General features: G+C 49.7%; 1 protein-coding gene across 1 annotated transcript; it reads left to right on the top strand.

Annotated features, from left to right (window-relative positions):
* The first annotated feature begins 548 nt into the window (after window positions 1–548).
* On the top strand, window positions 549–10,784 carry LOC121046169. Its single transcript, XM_040500086.1, has 3 exons — window positions 549–946; window positions 1,966–2,299; window positions 10,710–10,784. The coding sequence occupies exons 1-3, from the start codon at window positions 549–551 to the stop codon at window positions 10,782–10,784; spliced, it is 807 nt and encodes a 268-aa protein (XP_040356020.1).
* Window positions 10,785–15,439: the final 4,655 nt, after the last annotated feature.

Here is a 15,439-nt window from a genome sequence, read left to right as displayed (position 1 = left end):
CTCTTTCACGCGCTTCAGAACAAAAAATAAAAATAAACGTTCGAAACAAAATGGCCAGATGTCATCACCCCAAGCAAAGCGCACATGAAGGCAACCTAACCCATTCCTACCTGGGTTCTGCAGCGCGAGCTTTTGCTTCACGTGCCTCAAGCTGTGGTGCGTGAACACAATCGACCAACGTTGCACTCGACCACCTATCACCTTTCCCTTCCCCCTCCACAGACACATACAAATTAGAAGGTAGTTTCTTAGAGACCAGTCTGCCAGAGCATGGCGACATTGTTACCCACTGTAGATGAGAAATTTAGCCAGTGCTGGCAGCCCTTGAACCGTAGGCCCTTTGAGCCTTTCGGCACCGTGCTTTCGGCCTAAGCCTCTCGAAACTCGAGCCATATTCCTCTAGGCCCTTTCCAGATTCCACAGAGAAAAAGAAAAAGGCCAGAAAACAACAGTGCGATGGCTGCGGGCACGAGCGCTCGCGCAGCCCTTCCGTCGTTCCCACAGCCCATTCGAACCGTTTCAACCGCGAGCGACATCGACGTGGCGCCATGGACCCAGAGAAAGACGGAGCGCCCGCAGGACCGACCGCTGTTCAATCTGCGAGCGTGGCGACGTCGCCGCTGCCACCTCCCGCCCTAGCGGCCGCCTCCAGCAAGCGCTGCGCCTCCACGCAGGCCCAGTGGCCGGCAGACGTCTGCCACAAGTGCCAGTCCCAGCTGGGACCCACAGGTGAAGGTGTCGGCGTGCGTGCCAAGATTCAGGTGAGCCCGACGCCAGCGGCCGCGGCCGGAGACGCGTCGGAGTCGAGCAGCGAGACGAGCGACACTTCGGAGGACTCTTCGAAGGCGACGTCGCTGCTCAACGAGAGCGACGCGCGCTGTTACGGCGATTTCCTCAACGAGGACGCCTGGTTGGACCGCATGCTCGAGCAGCTGGGGCTGCCCAGGTGAGAACCTGAGAGGCGCCTGGCGACGCTTTCGAGAAACGAAGGGATGCATGCAATACCTGCTAGAAGACAAGGCCTGCGCATGACGTCATTGTTAGTGGATCCCGCCCAAAGACACACTGAAACTCGACTAGAGCCCGCGGCAGAGCGGCAGACGCGTCCGTCTTGACATCGCCAGGGAATAGCGTTTTTGTGACACGCTTCAAGGCGTGGTAGAGGCGATGCTAACACGGGCTAGGCGGTACTGCGTGGTTTCACTAGTGATGACGTTTGGGGGAATGGGGGGAGGGGGGGGCTAAAGGCCTTGTCTTCTAGTTGATATTAGTTCTAGTGCCTCCAGCAAGACTCAAGGAGACCGACGTTCATGACTAAACCTGCCTCCGCCAGGGCCTTGAAGGTGCCCTGGCGAAGGCAGGCACATGATGGTTGGGGCGCGAAGCTGCCCCAATAGTTTGATTTTATTGGCTGAACTGATAAAATCCAATGACAGATATTCCGAGTGACGATACTCCGGAACGTACGAGACACCCGTTGGCGTGCTTTCCTGCAAAGCTCTCGGAATGCCAAAGACTGTGACTTATCATGTCGATTGACAAAGTCAATGGCTAGGATGAAAATACCTTTACACCTAAAAGTTAAAACCGGCAATCTGACGCTCAGTATGACGTTTCACATCGTCGCGCTGACGCATCGCATACTTTATGTTAGGTATAAACCCAACTTGAGCCGCCTCATTTGCTCCATATTTCAGGGTGGCTGGTTCTCTGTGTGCTCCGCATTGACATTCCAGCACTTTTGAGGGGCAGCTGCTGAAGTCACTGCAGCTTAATAAAATCATGGCGTTTCGCATCCTGAGCACATTCTCATCACTGAGCAGCCAATAACCATGCGGCATGTGATAGTGAAAAAATTGAAGAAGCAAGGGCACTAAACCACGCCCCGTGTATCTTGAGCTTTCAGCAACGGTCACTTGTGGTGACAAGGCTGAGCTGAGCGGAGCGCCCTTCGTTCGGCCGCAGGCCTGACTACAACGAGGGCCCCGTGTCCATGACAACCTCTTCGGCGGCGGCCGGTGGCGCGGGCCCCGCGGGAGGCACCGCCGCCGCGGGAACCGTGGTCCAGCGCGAAGCAGGCGGTCCCAGCGACGTGGACAAGGAGATGACCGACATGATGGCCGAGGAGTGCTACCACAAGGAGTTACGCGACGTGCTCTGGACCATCGTGTCGCTCAAGCTGGACGACATGCGACTCGCGACGTCCCAGATGCGCGCCGCCTGGAAGTCCTACGTCCGTAACACCAAGATCGTCGACGACATGCTTCAGAACAAGGACCGCGCGGTCAGGGCGCTCAAGGTGAGGCGCACATGGAGTCTAAAGGCTACTCCACAAGCTTCCGAGCGCCTACGACCGGGTTCTTGTGGCCTATTACGACGAGAGAACTCACTGGCGCACTGGCGCCATCCATGACGTGACCCTGGAACTGCATTTCGCTACAGTCAGTATTTTTTCGGTTTTTGCGAAATCAAATGCTTGTACTATCTATGAGAAGTGGTTGTTTATAACATTGTCAAAAAACTTGTAAACCCCCCCCCCCCAAAAAAAAAAAAAAAAAAAACAAACGATGCTCGAAAAAAAAGAAATGTACATAAATACCAAGTGTTCCACGGCCACCCGATAGATGGCGTCAGTGTGTTCTCTCGTCGTAAGATATTTTAAGAAGTTTTAATGCACTATGTCGTAAGCAGCCCCTAGTGTGTGAGCCGCGGCCTTCACATTCGCTGCTTCCGGGAGACCAGTGGACAAATAGAACGATGGGCCTTTTGGTACATTCACAGGAGTACTAAAGGCTCCAGGGAACAACGTCCAGAACAAAGACGCACTGTTCTTTCTTGTTGTCCTATTCAATGACGCTTTTAGCACTTGTGTGATTGATAGACGCTAGAGTCACTGAATAGGTGTTCAGAGTACCGAAACTCCCAAGCTACGCGCCGTGACGCTAAAAATCATCCATATCCGTTCCGCCATTTTGAATCCTCGCATAGTACGCTGTGCGATGACTGTGCGCATAACGCGCCGTTGGCGTTTCGGACAGGTCTTTTAGGTAAGTATGTGGAGCTGTGGATTGCCACCATAAAACTTTTAGGGCATCATCTGCACTGGCAGTCTAGCTTCACTCGTCCAATCGTAACTTCGTGGTTCACGCTAAAGACACCAGATCAACAGTCATACCGCGCTGGTCAAATATCTCATATTGAGATTAGTCACACTTACTCTCTAAATGTTCAGAGACCTATAATTCATTCAGCGAGGGTGGTCTGTGACGTGCTCCTGTTGCAGTGGCGAACTTTATCGCTTAGAGCTTATAGCCACCTATCTCTTTCATCCCAATAGGCCGCTGGCATTTTTTTAACGTTTTTTGTGCATTCAGAAGGCTATCACATAAACACATCTGCATTTCGTGAATTTAGTTACAACTACATAGATGATGTTCAGGACTAGACAGCAGCAGGATAGAATAAAACATAGTCAAGATCTTGTGATAGCTTGACAATTGTTTTACTGGCCAAACCAGCGAAAACCAGCAATGATATTCCATTGATGAGTTGGCAGTTCACGGCATTTCTGCAGATGGTTAATGCAGACAAATAAAACTGACGGCGACTTACGAGAATGGCTAAAATATGGAATCACTGACTGTCTAAACTGGAAGCCCCAAAAATGTTTGTAACGTCGTGCTTACTACATGAACCGCAAGACGCCTCTTTCTCATTCGAGGCATCAAGTGAGACCTACCTAAGATTCAGCTGTCAAGGCTTCAGTGTTTCTCGTGCCACAAGGCAGGAAAATAGCGATGTAACCAACAAAGCAACTCAGATGACAACCGCCTGAGACCCCATCCACAAACGATTGTTTGCTTAGATTGCGTTAAAAGTCACCCGGAGATTCCTGCTTCCAACTTCGCATGCAATGCTTCTGTGATAAAATATATTAGCTTTTACGCTTCATACGAAGCAAAGCAGTAGATATTTTGCCAGATTACCAATCATGTAGGAAAATGCAAGGAACGTACACGCGCTGCTTGCGCTCGCCTTATCTGTGTAAGAGGTTCGAAGTAAATTAGCAAAATAAAGCCTCGATGATCACGCGTGCAAAGCGCGATTTGTTTCGAGTTTTTGCTTTCGAACAGTTAATGCTGCAGAAGGCAGCCCGCGCAGCGCATGTGACTACACTCGCGGACGCTCCTTCGTGCCTGAGTATTTAGTAAAACGTCTATTTTAATAGAACGCACTTCAATAGATGTCTTGTTCAGGAGCAGCCGTTCATTCAAGCGTCGTCCGTATCGAACCAACCTTAGTCGAAGCAGTCTAAACGGCTGCGAGGCGACGAGCGATACGCGGAAAAGACCAGTGAAATACACTTAGCTCACAAAGCTTGCTTCCCGCATTCGGCTTCGCACTCCTCCCCTTCGCAGTGATGGACACTCCCAGAGGCTCCTGCGTGTGGGCTGCTGCGTGGTGCTCTCGGAACACCAATTATCGGCATATCTTTAATCAACATGACTAATGGAAGGGCTATAGCGTTATCGCACACCTATGCCTTTGCACTCTCGGCTACATATTCCCTAATACGTGCTACCGACCGCCTTTCTCATTGGCTGCACCAAGAGAAGAATGGTCACTGTCAGCCTTTACGAGTTTATCGAGGTGTAGTATACACTGAGGGACTTTTTAAGGCTGGTTCACACATCGCCGTGGTACGTGTGGCATGCTGTCTGGCCTTGCACATCTTGAGTTCAGTTTTACAGCGGAGCTGTTAAGGGCTAGTTTCCCCAGGGTCGTGTCCGTCAGCAAACAAATGATGACACATCGAAGGCCATCGCTGGACACAGATTGGAAACGAGTGCTGCGTCAGCGCTCGGCTTTGAGACACGCTTGAGCCGAAGGTTGGCCTTCTCTGATGACGTCATTCCATTCAGCACTACGGCTCCGTTATCTAGAAGGTGTTGCTCCGCGACGCGGTGAAATGCGGGCGTGCTCAGTTGCCGCTTTGCCGTCGCCGGTTTATCTTCGCTCTGGTATTCTGTAGTAGCGGTGCGTGGGCTGTTGTGATCTGTGCGTGTAGTTAACACGATGGATGCGGTTCCTTCGACGAGTGATATGCATCTGGTTCTTTTCACGAGTGATATGGATGACCGCATTCAAAGGTGTCGACGTACTCTGTCAGGTAGAGTACAGAGAAGAGGTGAACAAAATTACAAGCAGATCTATTTGTGGGTTCTTAAAAAAATCTGTTAGCATGACCCTTGGGAAACGACACACTCGTCCCCTTTTGGGAAACGCTAACACAGACCCCGTAACGAGGCCGAAAAGAGGCAGCAAAAAATCGAGGAAGCAAAAAGGAGAGCAAAAAGAGAAAAGGGAAGGGGTCAGCACTAGCGTTTCCCAAAGGCGGACGTGCGTGGCGTTTCCCAAGGGTCATGCTAACGCAACCTCCAAAAATCCAGCAATCAATCTTCCTGTAGGGCGCAGCTCTTAGGCTCCCATTTCCGGCATGAGCGGCGTCGCAGTCGCCGTCGCCGTCGGCATCGGCGTAACCGTGATGTCACGTGACCCCCCTGAAATCACGTGACCCCCTGAGGTCCCGTGACCCCCCCCCCCCCCCCCCCCCCCTGAGGTCACGCGACCCCCGTGACGGAGTAGGAGGCAGGATGACGAGGTGAGGAGGAGGCAGGAGGGGTATACCCTCCCCTCTGTACCCTTCCATCCTTCTCAAGAGCTGTGCTCTAATTCGGCGTTACTGGGAGTTGTAAACGGCTTTCATTATTTTTATCACCATGTGACACAGTTGGTTTGTTTATAGCCCGAACCCTGTTTGCCACCAGTCTGTCTTCCAGTTTTTAGCAATAGTAGGCGAGGAAAAGCGTTCCGCTGGTACGTTCACTTTGTTGAGCATGTAAAATGCACAACACACTTTTTGCGAACACGATATCGGCTCTTTCCAGACTTATGCTCAAACAGGGTCATTAGGAGCACCGAAAGTTTCCGTTAGATTTGTTTCCCAAACGAGTACTTCACACCAAATTTCTAGTTTTTATAGGACTATTGAAATCATAATTCGCAGGCCGAAAGAAACGGCGATCTTTTCGTCGAGCTAAATGTATCAACTGTGCTCATCAAAAACATTTGAAATTAAAATTCATTAGAGGAAAACAATAGCGGGGTGGGGTAAGGAACTTGCTGGGGCCCATAAATGTTAAAATGAACGCATGAATGAATGAATGAATGAAAGTAAAAAAATGGAGGAAGAAAGGAAAGCTAATTCAACATTAGCTGTAGTTTCCTACACTGCTATCAGATGGGGAGATTCCATTCAGTAGAAGCGGGAGAGGTGGCTGTCCTTGAAATTCCTTAGGTCCAGCAAAACCGAGGGTTCGCTCTTATAGGTTAGGGTTGCGAAGCGCGGATATTTGGTTTACAGTGGTGTGGCAGTGACTGTTTCTAGGATGCGCAAAAACAATTTCCGCTAAAGTGACCAGGGTTAGCCAGTCAACGGTAAAAATGCAAGACGATCTAGCTTTCTCTCATAGAATCCGTTTTTAAATCCGTCGCTCGTGCGAACTCGGCAAAATAAAAGGCTGACCAGCAATCAGGGCCGCTTTTTCCAGATGGTTGTGGTTCATAAAATGTGAGCCACGCCGTTCTGTGTAATGCAACACCTTAAAGGACCATATAATTAATTTTGGGCTAAAATAAATGATTTAGATGGGGATTTCACTAATCGCATACCGCTGAGTGCGTCAAGAGAAAGGTCGTAGAAAGTCAAAAGTCTGGTGTTCGCTACGAAAAATTGAAAATATAGCTCACTACTTCGTACCTTCTTTCCTTGGGCGGAAGGCTCTCCTCCTACCGTATTTACTCGAGTAACAGCCGCAGTGTTTATGAAGAAAACCTGAGGGTTCGCTTTTCCGCGGAGCACGCAGATTGCCAATCACCGCGTTCGACAGCATGATTTCAGCTGTTTACAGGACAGAGATAACGTCTTCGTGCGAAGACACCATCTGTGAATATTGCACTTGTATGGAATATCGTGTTCTCGATCTGGTTATTCGCTATGTTATTTATGCGCAACGCAATGATTGGCTGTGTATGTGTTCTGTGGGAAAGTAGACGCAAGGGCCTTGTTCGTAAATAGTGCGGCTATTACTCGAGTAAATACGGTATTTACTGTGATTCATCCGTGGTACCCAAAGTCCCAAAGCACGTCAGCCGGCCCCAGCTCACGCATTGCACACGAGCACTGGGCAACTCATGTGTATGCGCTCGTCAACAATCAATGCGTCGACGAACATTTGGATTCGCGTTCGTGGCCAATGAGTACGGTGACGGTACTTATCAGCACTTGCAAATAGCGACTTCCATGGCGTCCTTATAAAGCACGGTGGAAACAAGGACATCACGACCACCTGATTTCTCATTTTGCTTTTGAGTTTAATGTTAAAGCTAAGCAGGAACAAGGAAAGACGTTTACAAATCTATGTAATGCGAAATTAGAGCCCACCTCTTAAAGCATTGTGATTTTACGATACACCATGACGGGAGGCTATAGACAGGAGGAGGAGGGGAGGGTACGGAGGACCCTCCTTCTCCCCTCCTCCCCGTCCCCCCTCCACCCTCCTCGTCATTTTCCTCCTTTTTCGTAATCTCCCTTCCTCCCACAGTTTGCCCGCTAAATTTAGCTGGAAAATTGACGCCTCGTGACCTCCACCAAGTCGGTTTCCCCGCTAAGTTTAGCGGGAAAACTGACGTCAAGTGACCTCCACGCCAACTCAATTGCCAATAATGACGTCATGTGACGTCATTGAAAATGACGCAGATGACTACGTATCACGTCACCTCTGAACAAATTCAGTTTTTCCGTTAGATTTAGCGGGAAAACTGACGTCACGTCACCTCAACACCAATTCGATTTCCCGAAAAATATAGCGGGGACACTAAATTGGTGTTGATGTCATGTGACGTCAGGTTTACCGCTAGATTTCGCGGGGAAACTGAATGCGCAGTATTGCATTATGCGACGTCACAGACCTACACACCAATTCAGTTTCTTCGCAAAATTTAGCGGGGAATCGAACTGGTGTATAGATCTGTGACCTCCCATAATGCAACGCGCGCGGTTACGCCGACGGCGATGCCGAAGGCGACGGCGGCGCCTGCGAAACACGGGAAAGAGCGCCTAAGAGCTGCGCTCTAAAAAGCGTTTCATGGCCCCCCTTAAATAGCAGATCAAGCGTCTCTGAATTGCGCGAATTAATGTCCCTCGTGAGACAAAAGGCCGCTGTAAGAGTTCCACGCACCAAAGCGCGTCCCCCCCCCCCTTCTCAAGCATAAAATAATCGGAGAATTTCCCCGTGTACCGGTCGGTCGACGCCAACCAAAGAGATGGTCGACCTTCAAAGACTGCGGGTCTTAACGTTTGACCCGAGTGCCAGGTTTCGGACGAAGACGCGGCGCCTGCGGTCTTTTGAGGTCAACAATTGGCCAGAGCAAAGATGGGGGGTGTCAATGGGCACCATTCCCGATCGGCGACACGCGGTAGCGAGCGCAACAAGCCCAAGCGCGGCCGCTTCATTCACTGGACACTCGGAAGCTCCCACTTGTTTTGTAGGTACCGTATTTTTCAAGCTATAGATGTTTAAATATTGAAATTTGCCGGGGTGCGGATGATTGGCCACTCTAGCGAAATTGGCAACATTTAGTGGCTAAAACGGAAAACCGTTGCGCCAAATTTGCTCACTAATCTTCTCGAGCAAATCAAATATTCACAGCGACTGGAGGTTTAAAGACGAAGTCGTGAAAGTATAGGTTCAAAAACACGCGATGAAAATTTCCAATACAAGGATTTGCTAAAGATCGTTAATTTTGACGAGGCGTCCCGGATTTGGAGAGCGTTAATGATAATTTAAGCGTACGGTACAAGCTTATTTCTGAGCTAATAAAGCAGGCTTTTGTCAAAGGTGGGCTGCAGATGAGAATTTTTACGTGCGAACTATGCACCAAGTGCGGGCTATTATAGAATAAACTTTTTTGTTCCTATAATTCGCCGTTGCGGGTTATACACCGGTTGTGGACTATAGCCCGGAAAACACGGTACTACCCCGTGATGCACTTGGCACACCAACCTTTAGCGTTCCTTGGATTAGCTTGGCCAGTGTAAAGGTGAACGATATCCCACCCTAATGCGAATGCGGTGTCACTGGCAAAAAAAGAAAACAAGTTATGGGTGCCGTAGCTCACTGGCTAACCTGATCAAAAGGACCATGAAATGTATTTTCGGCTGAGATGAATTGAGATCAAACTAATCGCAAATCGTTTACTGAGTCAAAAAAAAAAACAAAAAAACTAGTGCACGAACGTAGGAAGCCGAAAGCTTGCTTTTTGGTAGGAAACTGAAGATATAGCAGACTATTTTGTGCCTCCTTTCCTTCGAAAGTTTTCCGCCTTTTCGCTGAGATGCATCCGCGGTGCCCGAGCACGTCAGCGGAACCCAACTTAGCATTGGACACGAGCACAGCGTAACTCGGACGTATCGATCAACGATCAATCCGTCACCACGAATATCTGAATTCGCTTTCGTGGCCAATGAGTGCCTTAAAGGACCAATGCAACAATATTTGTACTTTGCGCAAATACCGCTTAAAACGGATCCCTAACGTTAATGACCTATGAAACACGCGTTCGTTTTTAACCCCACGCAATAGAAGTTCCAGAAAAAAATTTAAGAAAAACGAGCAGCGTTCACCCCCTCAACTCGCAGCCAGAACAAGCGGCCACGTGATCTGGAGCCGATTATATGCCGCCAGTGTTGATCATAGCCACGCGCTGGGGTTGGCAAAGCGCAGGACACGCGCTGAGTTCCAGGCATTGTTATGGCTCGGCTGTTGTCGTCGTTGCAGCGATTGGACACGGGTCAAAACCCGAATGCTTCTCGAGCTAGCAATTGTCACGAGCCCAAGTCGAGTGCCCACGCAATGCTCGGGTCCAATCTATGAACCGCATTCAAATATCGTCACTTGGGTGTACTGGGACCCCCGAGTTACGTCATCAAATTTTGCAAAGGAGAGATTGAATGAAAAGGATCGCTTTTGTCCTTGAAATTACACCGCAACAAAGGAGTTTCTTGGCCAATGGCGTTGCGTGTGAGTATCCTTGAGTCCCAGGTGTGCCAGTAAGCTCGTGTATAGAGAGATACATTCCAATTGAATATCGTTACACAGCTCCTTTAACGGAACCGGCACTTATTATCACTTGAGAGTGACAAGTTCAATGGTGTGCTTCAAAAGCACAGTGGAAGACTGGAGTCATCGCCTCCAGTGCTCTAGGTAGCAGGTAATGACCACGTGATTTCTTATTTCGCTTTTGAGTTGAGGATTAAAGCTAAAGAGGAAGAAGTTGAAACACCATTTTATGGTGCCTTTAAAGGAATCCTTTCGATGCAATATACACACGGAGTCAGGCAACATCCCTTCGGCAACAAGTCGTAGGACCGGATCATCTTCGTCACTGATTGGAGGCCGGAGCGCGCCACGGATTGGACAATGAGGCCCAGTCGAGGAGTGGCGCGGCACTGGTGTCCAATCCGTGGCCGCACTGGCCTGCGGTGGGTGGCGTAGAAGGTCCGGTACTCTACTGCCTCGTGACCGAGTAGGTGTCGGTCTGCGACTGTCGCGAGTGCACTCTGATCCAACCTTGTTCCGCGGTTCCAGGAGCAGCTCGTCCATCTCAAGCTGGAGAACAAGAGCCTCCGGGAGCGGATATCCGAGAGCCCCGACGAGCTCTGAGGTGGACCGTCGGGGGTCCGCAGGGGCTGAGCCCCCGGCGTGCACCCCGGTTCGCTGTTGTGTTTGCGCTTTGAACAATAAACGTCCACATTGCAGACGCGACACTACTTGTTGTGCGCAGCGACGGTTGGTCTTGAAGTCCTTTAATTGTCAGTTTCAGGCATTCGCCTCGTTTGGATCGTGTTGAATCCAATGCTCGCGCCGAAGCCTATCCTTCCCATGCAGACCACGAGGAACGAAAGCTAGGTCACATAAAACCTTTATATTTATCACGCCATTAAATATGTTATAATTTAAAGCCCACATGTATAGGGCAACATGTGTAAGCCAACAATTCGTGCGTGGGGCACGATATATGCTACAGCACAATTTAAATCAGTAAGAAAATAATAAAAAAAATTCATACTTCAGCCCCAACCTCCAGGAAAAACAACAAGCCGCCAGATGCCCGATACATGATTTTTTGCGTATTGCGAGTCAAAATATTAAGAGCTGGAGAAAATCTGCCATCTGCATTATGCCTTAGTTAGAACTCTTTTTGTTCACGTTCTTCCCTTTGAAAAGCACGGTGAAGGAGCCGAGGTGCGCACCTATTAGCGGCGAGATGTTTTGGTGGCGCCCTCCTATGGTTCCCCCTTGTGACGTCATTACCTTGCGAACAACAGGTTCGATGGTGTTTATAAATAGCATGGTGGAAGCCTGAAATCATTGCGCTCTCAAAGCAACACTGCCGACACCGTCGCAATTAAAGTTCTTTCATTCCTCTTATTTCCGTCGATGGTATACCCTTTCCGACGTCATAGTCAGCTTTTGGGCCAATCGTGAAAGGCCGACCACGGCGACGCTTTCGGTCGCGCACGTCGCTAATACTCTATTTCATCTTATGGTGTACCGCAGGAAAGGCTACAAGCGCGAGCTCCTTGCTATAAGGCACATCTTGGCGGCACAAGCACTCGTGCATTTAGGGCAGCTGCCAACGCTATGAGCTCGCGCTCCTAGCCTTCGCTGCGGCACAACATACGATGAAACGGAGTATAATCTTTTCACACCATCGTGTTCATCCGCGCAGTAAAATCTGTCTCATATAATAGATGCACATCCGAACGCGGCATCTCAAGCCAGCTTCAGCCGCGCCATCTTCTGAATGCAGTATATATGCTACCAACGCGGCAACGCTATTTTAGGCTTCAAGCTGGACTTCCAAACTTGCCACGCTCCGCGCAGTCACCCCTCGCTTCTCGCCTGCTTCGCTCGGGAAAAATAGATTATAATGTCAGACCCTGGTGAGCACCGAACGGCACCGGAACCTGCAAGGGCTCGCGACCGCTTCCAGCTCTCAGCATTGACATCCATGACGGCGCGTTCGACTTTAGCGAGCCCATAGGCTAGCCTTACCGCGTTCACTTTAGTAGACAGCATTTGGAAATGGCGTCTGCCGTTGCTGGCTTTAGACGCTGCCTTCGCATGCACGTTCGTCCGTAAAGAAGACGCTTCATTGGCATGGTGGCGCTAATCATAGCAGACGGATTTTATCGTATGCTTAGGTTCTTTCGCCGTACTTTTCATTGCGGGGAACGTGAACAAAGAGAGTTCGAAATGGGGACTTAACGCAGATGCTTGATATTCTCTGTCGCCGAATATTTGAACGGGCTTTGCACGAAAATTATGATTTGATCTCGCGAATTGGACGAAGTTCTTTGTACTGCAACGAAAGGCTAAACTACCGATGTTCCAAATAAAAAAATTAAAGCCGTTTACAACTCCCTGTAACACCGAATTAGAGCGCAGCTCTTGAGCAGGAGGAGGGAAGGGTACTGAGGGGAGGTTATACCCTTCATCCCTCCTCTTCACGTCCTCATCCTGCCTGCTACTCCTCCCTCCGAGCGTCGTCGGCGTCGTCGTCGCTTTCGGCGTAACCGTAAGGTCATGTGACCCTCGTGATCTCACGGTGGTAACGTGACGTCACATGTGTCACGTGACCTCACGGGGGTCACGTGACCTCACGGTTACGCCGACGCCGACGGCGCCTGTTTCCTGCTTAGGCGCCCGTTTCCGGCTTGAACGGCGACACCGCTCAAGCCGGAAACGGGCGCCTAAGAGCTGCGCTCTAAAAAAAAACGTAAGCATCAGAGCCCGCCTTTATAGATTAGTCAGTTTGGTCTGCATGAACAGCTGCAATATCTAGAACAAGGTCTACAAGGTATTGCGTTTGGCGGTTATTCGTTAGATGAGTAATTTGGTCATTCCAGTATTTTTTCTGTTTCTGTCTGTTTACATTAAAGGGGCCCTCCAACAGTATTTAAGCGTCGACTTTTTTTTTGCGGTTTCTATACGCTAGTGGTCCCGGAAATCCAGTGGACAACGAAAGAGTTTGAAAATATTAGCGCATCGTATTTTAATTTGACAACTCGGAAACACCTCCTCCGACGGTGGCGCCGTGAGGTGCCGAATGCGCGCGCATAACGGCGCTCCCTTTCACTATACGTCACATTCATTGGGTTTCGTGATCGGCGAGAGCCGTCCCAGGAATTTTGAAGCGAAATGAAGTATATCACACGTTAACCGTCATTATTTCTCAAACAAGTAATTTTTATAGAGCTAATAAAGTTGCAAAGTAAAGTTCAAAAAGGGCGAAAACAACGCCTGGTCGCTCATGCGCGCCTCCCAGCGGCGCCCGCGATGTACCATCGCGAGCAGACGACAAGTGATCCGTGCAGACTGCGCGCATCGTATTTTTCCTTGTGCGCCCCCGGTCTTGGTCAACTAAAAGCAGTAAGAGGAGCCAGGGGAACCCTTATTTTCTTTTAGTGCTGTGACAGACTTTTCACTGTTCGAGTGAAGTGCGGCGACGGGACCCAGCTTATATGGTACCCAACGGTGCCGCTCACCAGTTTGTACCTCCTACTCGCCGAGTTGCGGGAGACGAGTCTTCCGCGGCTGTCGAAGCGGACTGAGGCAGAGACGCGGCGCTTGCGTGGAGTGTCCTCGTACGGCGCGACGCCCAGATCCGCACTCAAAATCGGATAAGCCCGCTAAATTCATCGATGATGGCAACCCGATCCCAAAGCTACGATGGTTGCAGCTAGGCCTAATGGCCGACGAGCCGACCGGGCCGACAGGCTATCAACCAAACTCGCGTCCAATTGGCCAACCGCTTATCTCCAATCGCCAAACTGCTTCATTTTACGTCTTGAAGCGCAATGTTTTGCTTATTTAAAGTTGTTTTCTGCAATATTTAATTTGCTAATAACTCACAAAATATCGCGAATTTCCGTAATATTTTTTTTCCTCGGTGTTCCTGCTTTCATGGAGCTCCGTTTAAGCGCGAACTTCAAACCGGTCAAAAATTGTTGGTGGGCCCCTTTAACATGAGCATCAGCATTGTACCACGTTAGTTAGTGTAATCACTGCGTTATACGCGAGAAAACCCCAGGTTAGCGATCGATATTGGACTGCACTTTAAGAAAAAAAGATGGTCTCAAAGGACTAACGCCAGCATTCGGTCCCCTGTACTCCCATTTTCTACCCAAAGATACCATCTGGTTCAAGCTAGGTACCGTGCGCAAATGCTGAGGACTAATTGCACCCGAACGGGACTAACCGAGAGGCGTGCGCTAGCATAAGCTGCCGTTAGTCCTGCTTAGATGCACTCTATATGGCAGCTAGCTGCCATAGTAGCGCCACGCTTTTCCCTGTGCTGCCTCTCACCGTGATTCACACGCGGTACCATAGCAGCGAGCTGAGCTGGCTCGGTTTCCTTAGCAACTGAGTGACTATTCGTCACGTGACCTCGCGAGGCCGTGATGTCACCGGTAAGATGGCACCGCCCAGAGCTGGTGGATTCGAATTTGTTTGGTGCGCGGTACTCGTAACGTGCCGCTGCTTGCCGACGATTTCGGTCTTCCTCGTGCTCTCTGACACAGGTATAACGTGAAGATCTGAAAGAATGAGACTTTATAACTTTTCTGTGTAAGATCGCTCTGAATATTAGCACCTGTGCGACAGCATCAGTCATATCGCCGTAGCGGTGCTCGGATTCCTGGATGTGTTCGAGGATCGATAACACATTTTGCATGCAATTTTCACATACTCCTAGCTTTGTTTGAACGTTGGAATGTCTGAGAATTTTTGCGAATTGTATGCGTCCAGGGGCGGATGCAGGAATTTCCTGAGGGGGGGGGGGGGGGGGTCAGGTGTTGGTCAGCATACCATATATTTAGGAACCCCCTCCCCCTCTCCCTCGTTTCACGCCCTAAATTTTACACATGCAGAAATCAAGAGGAGGGTCAGGACATCCGGACCCCCCCTCTAAATCCGCCCCTGTATGCGTCGCATGTTGGACCTTGGGGAGGTTGTTTCTGCCCCAGGTAATCGCGTAGTCACAGAAAGTTTTAGCGAGAAAGCTCCTGCGATCTTTACGTTTCGTACTAATCAACGATTTTACGATATAGTTTTTAGGATAACATTTTCGGATTTTCTAGCTTCCTTTGAATGTTGGAATTTCTGAGAATCGAAACGAAAGGTATACGTCGTGTGTAGGGCCTAGGGGAAGTTTTTTCAGCCCTGGGTCACCGAATAATCACAGCAACTTTAAGCGAGGAAGCGCCTGCGATCTTTAACCTTTTGCACTAATCGACGATTTTACGAATTGACAG

This window comes from Ixodes scapularis, unplaced genomic scaffold (genome assembly GCF_016920785.2).
Source record: "Ixodes scapularis isolate PalLabHiFi unplaced genomic scaffold, ASM1692078v2 PGA_scaffold0__279_contigs__length_252992795, whole genome shotgun sequence".
In the NCBI taxonomy this organism is placed as follows: domain Eukaryota; kingdom Metazoa; phylum Arthropoda; class Arachnida; order Ixodida; family Ixodidae; genus Ixodes; species Ixodes scapularis.
This window is presented reverse-complemented; position numbering and strand designations above follow the sequence as displayed.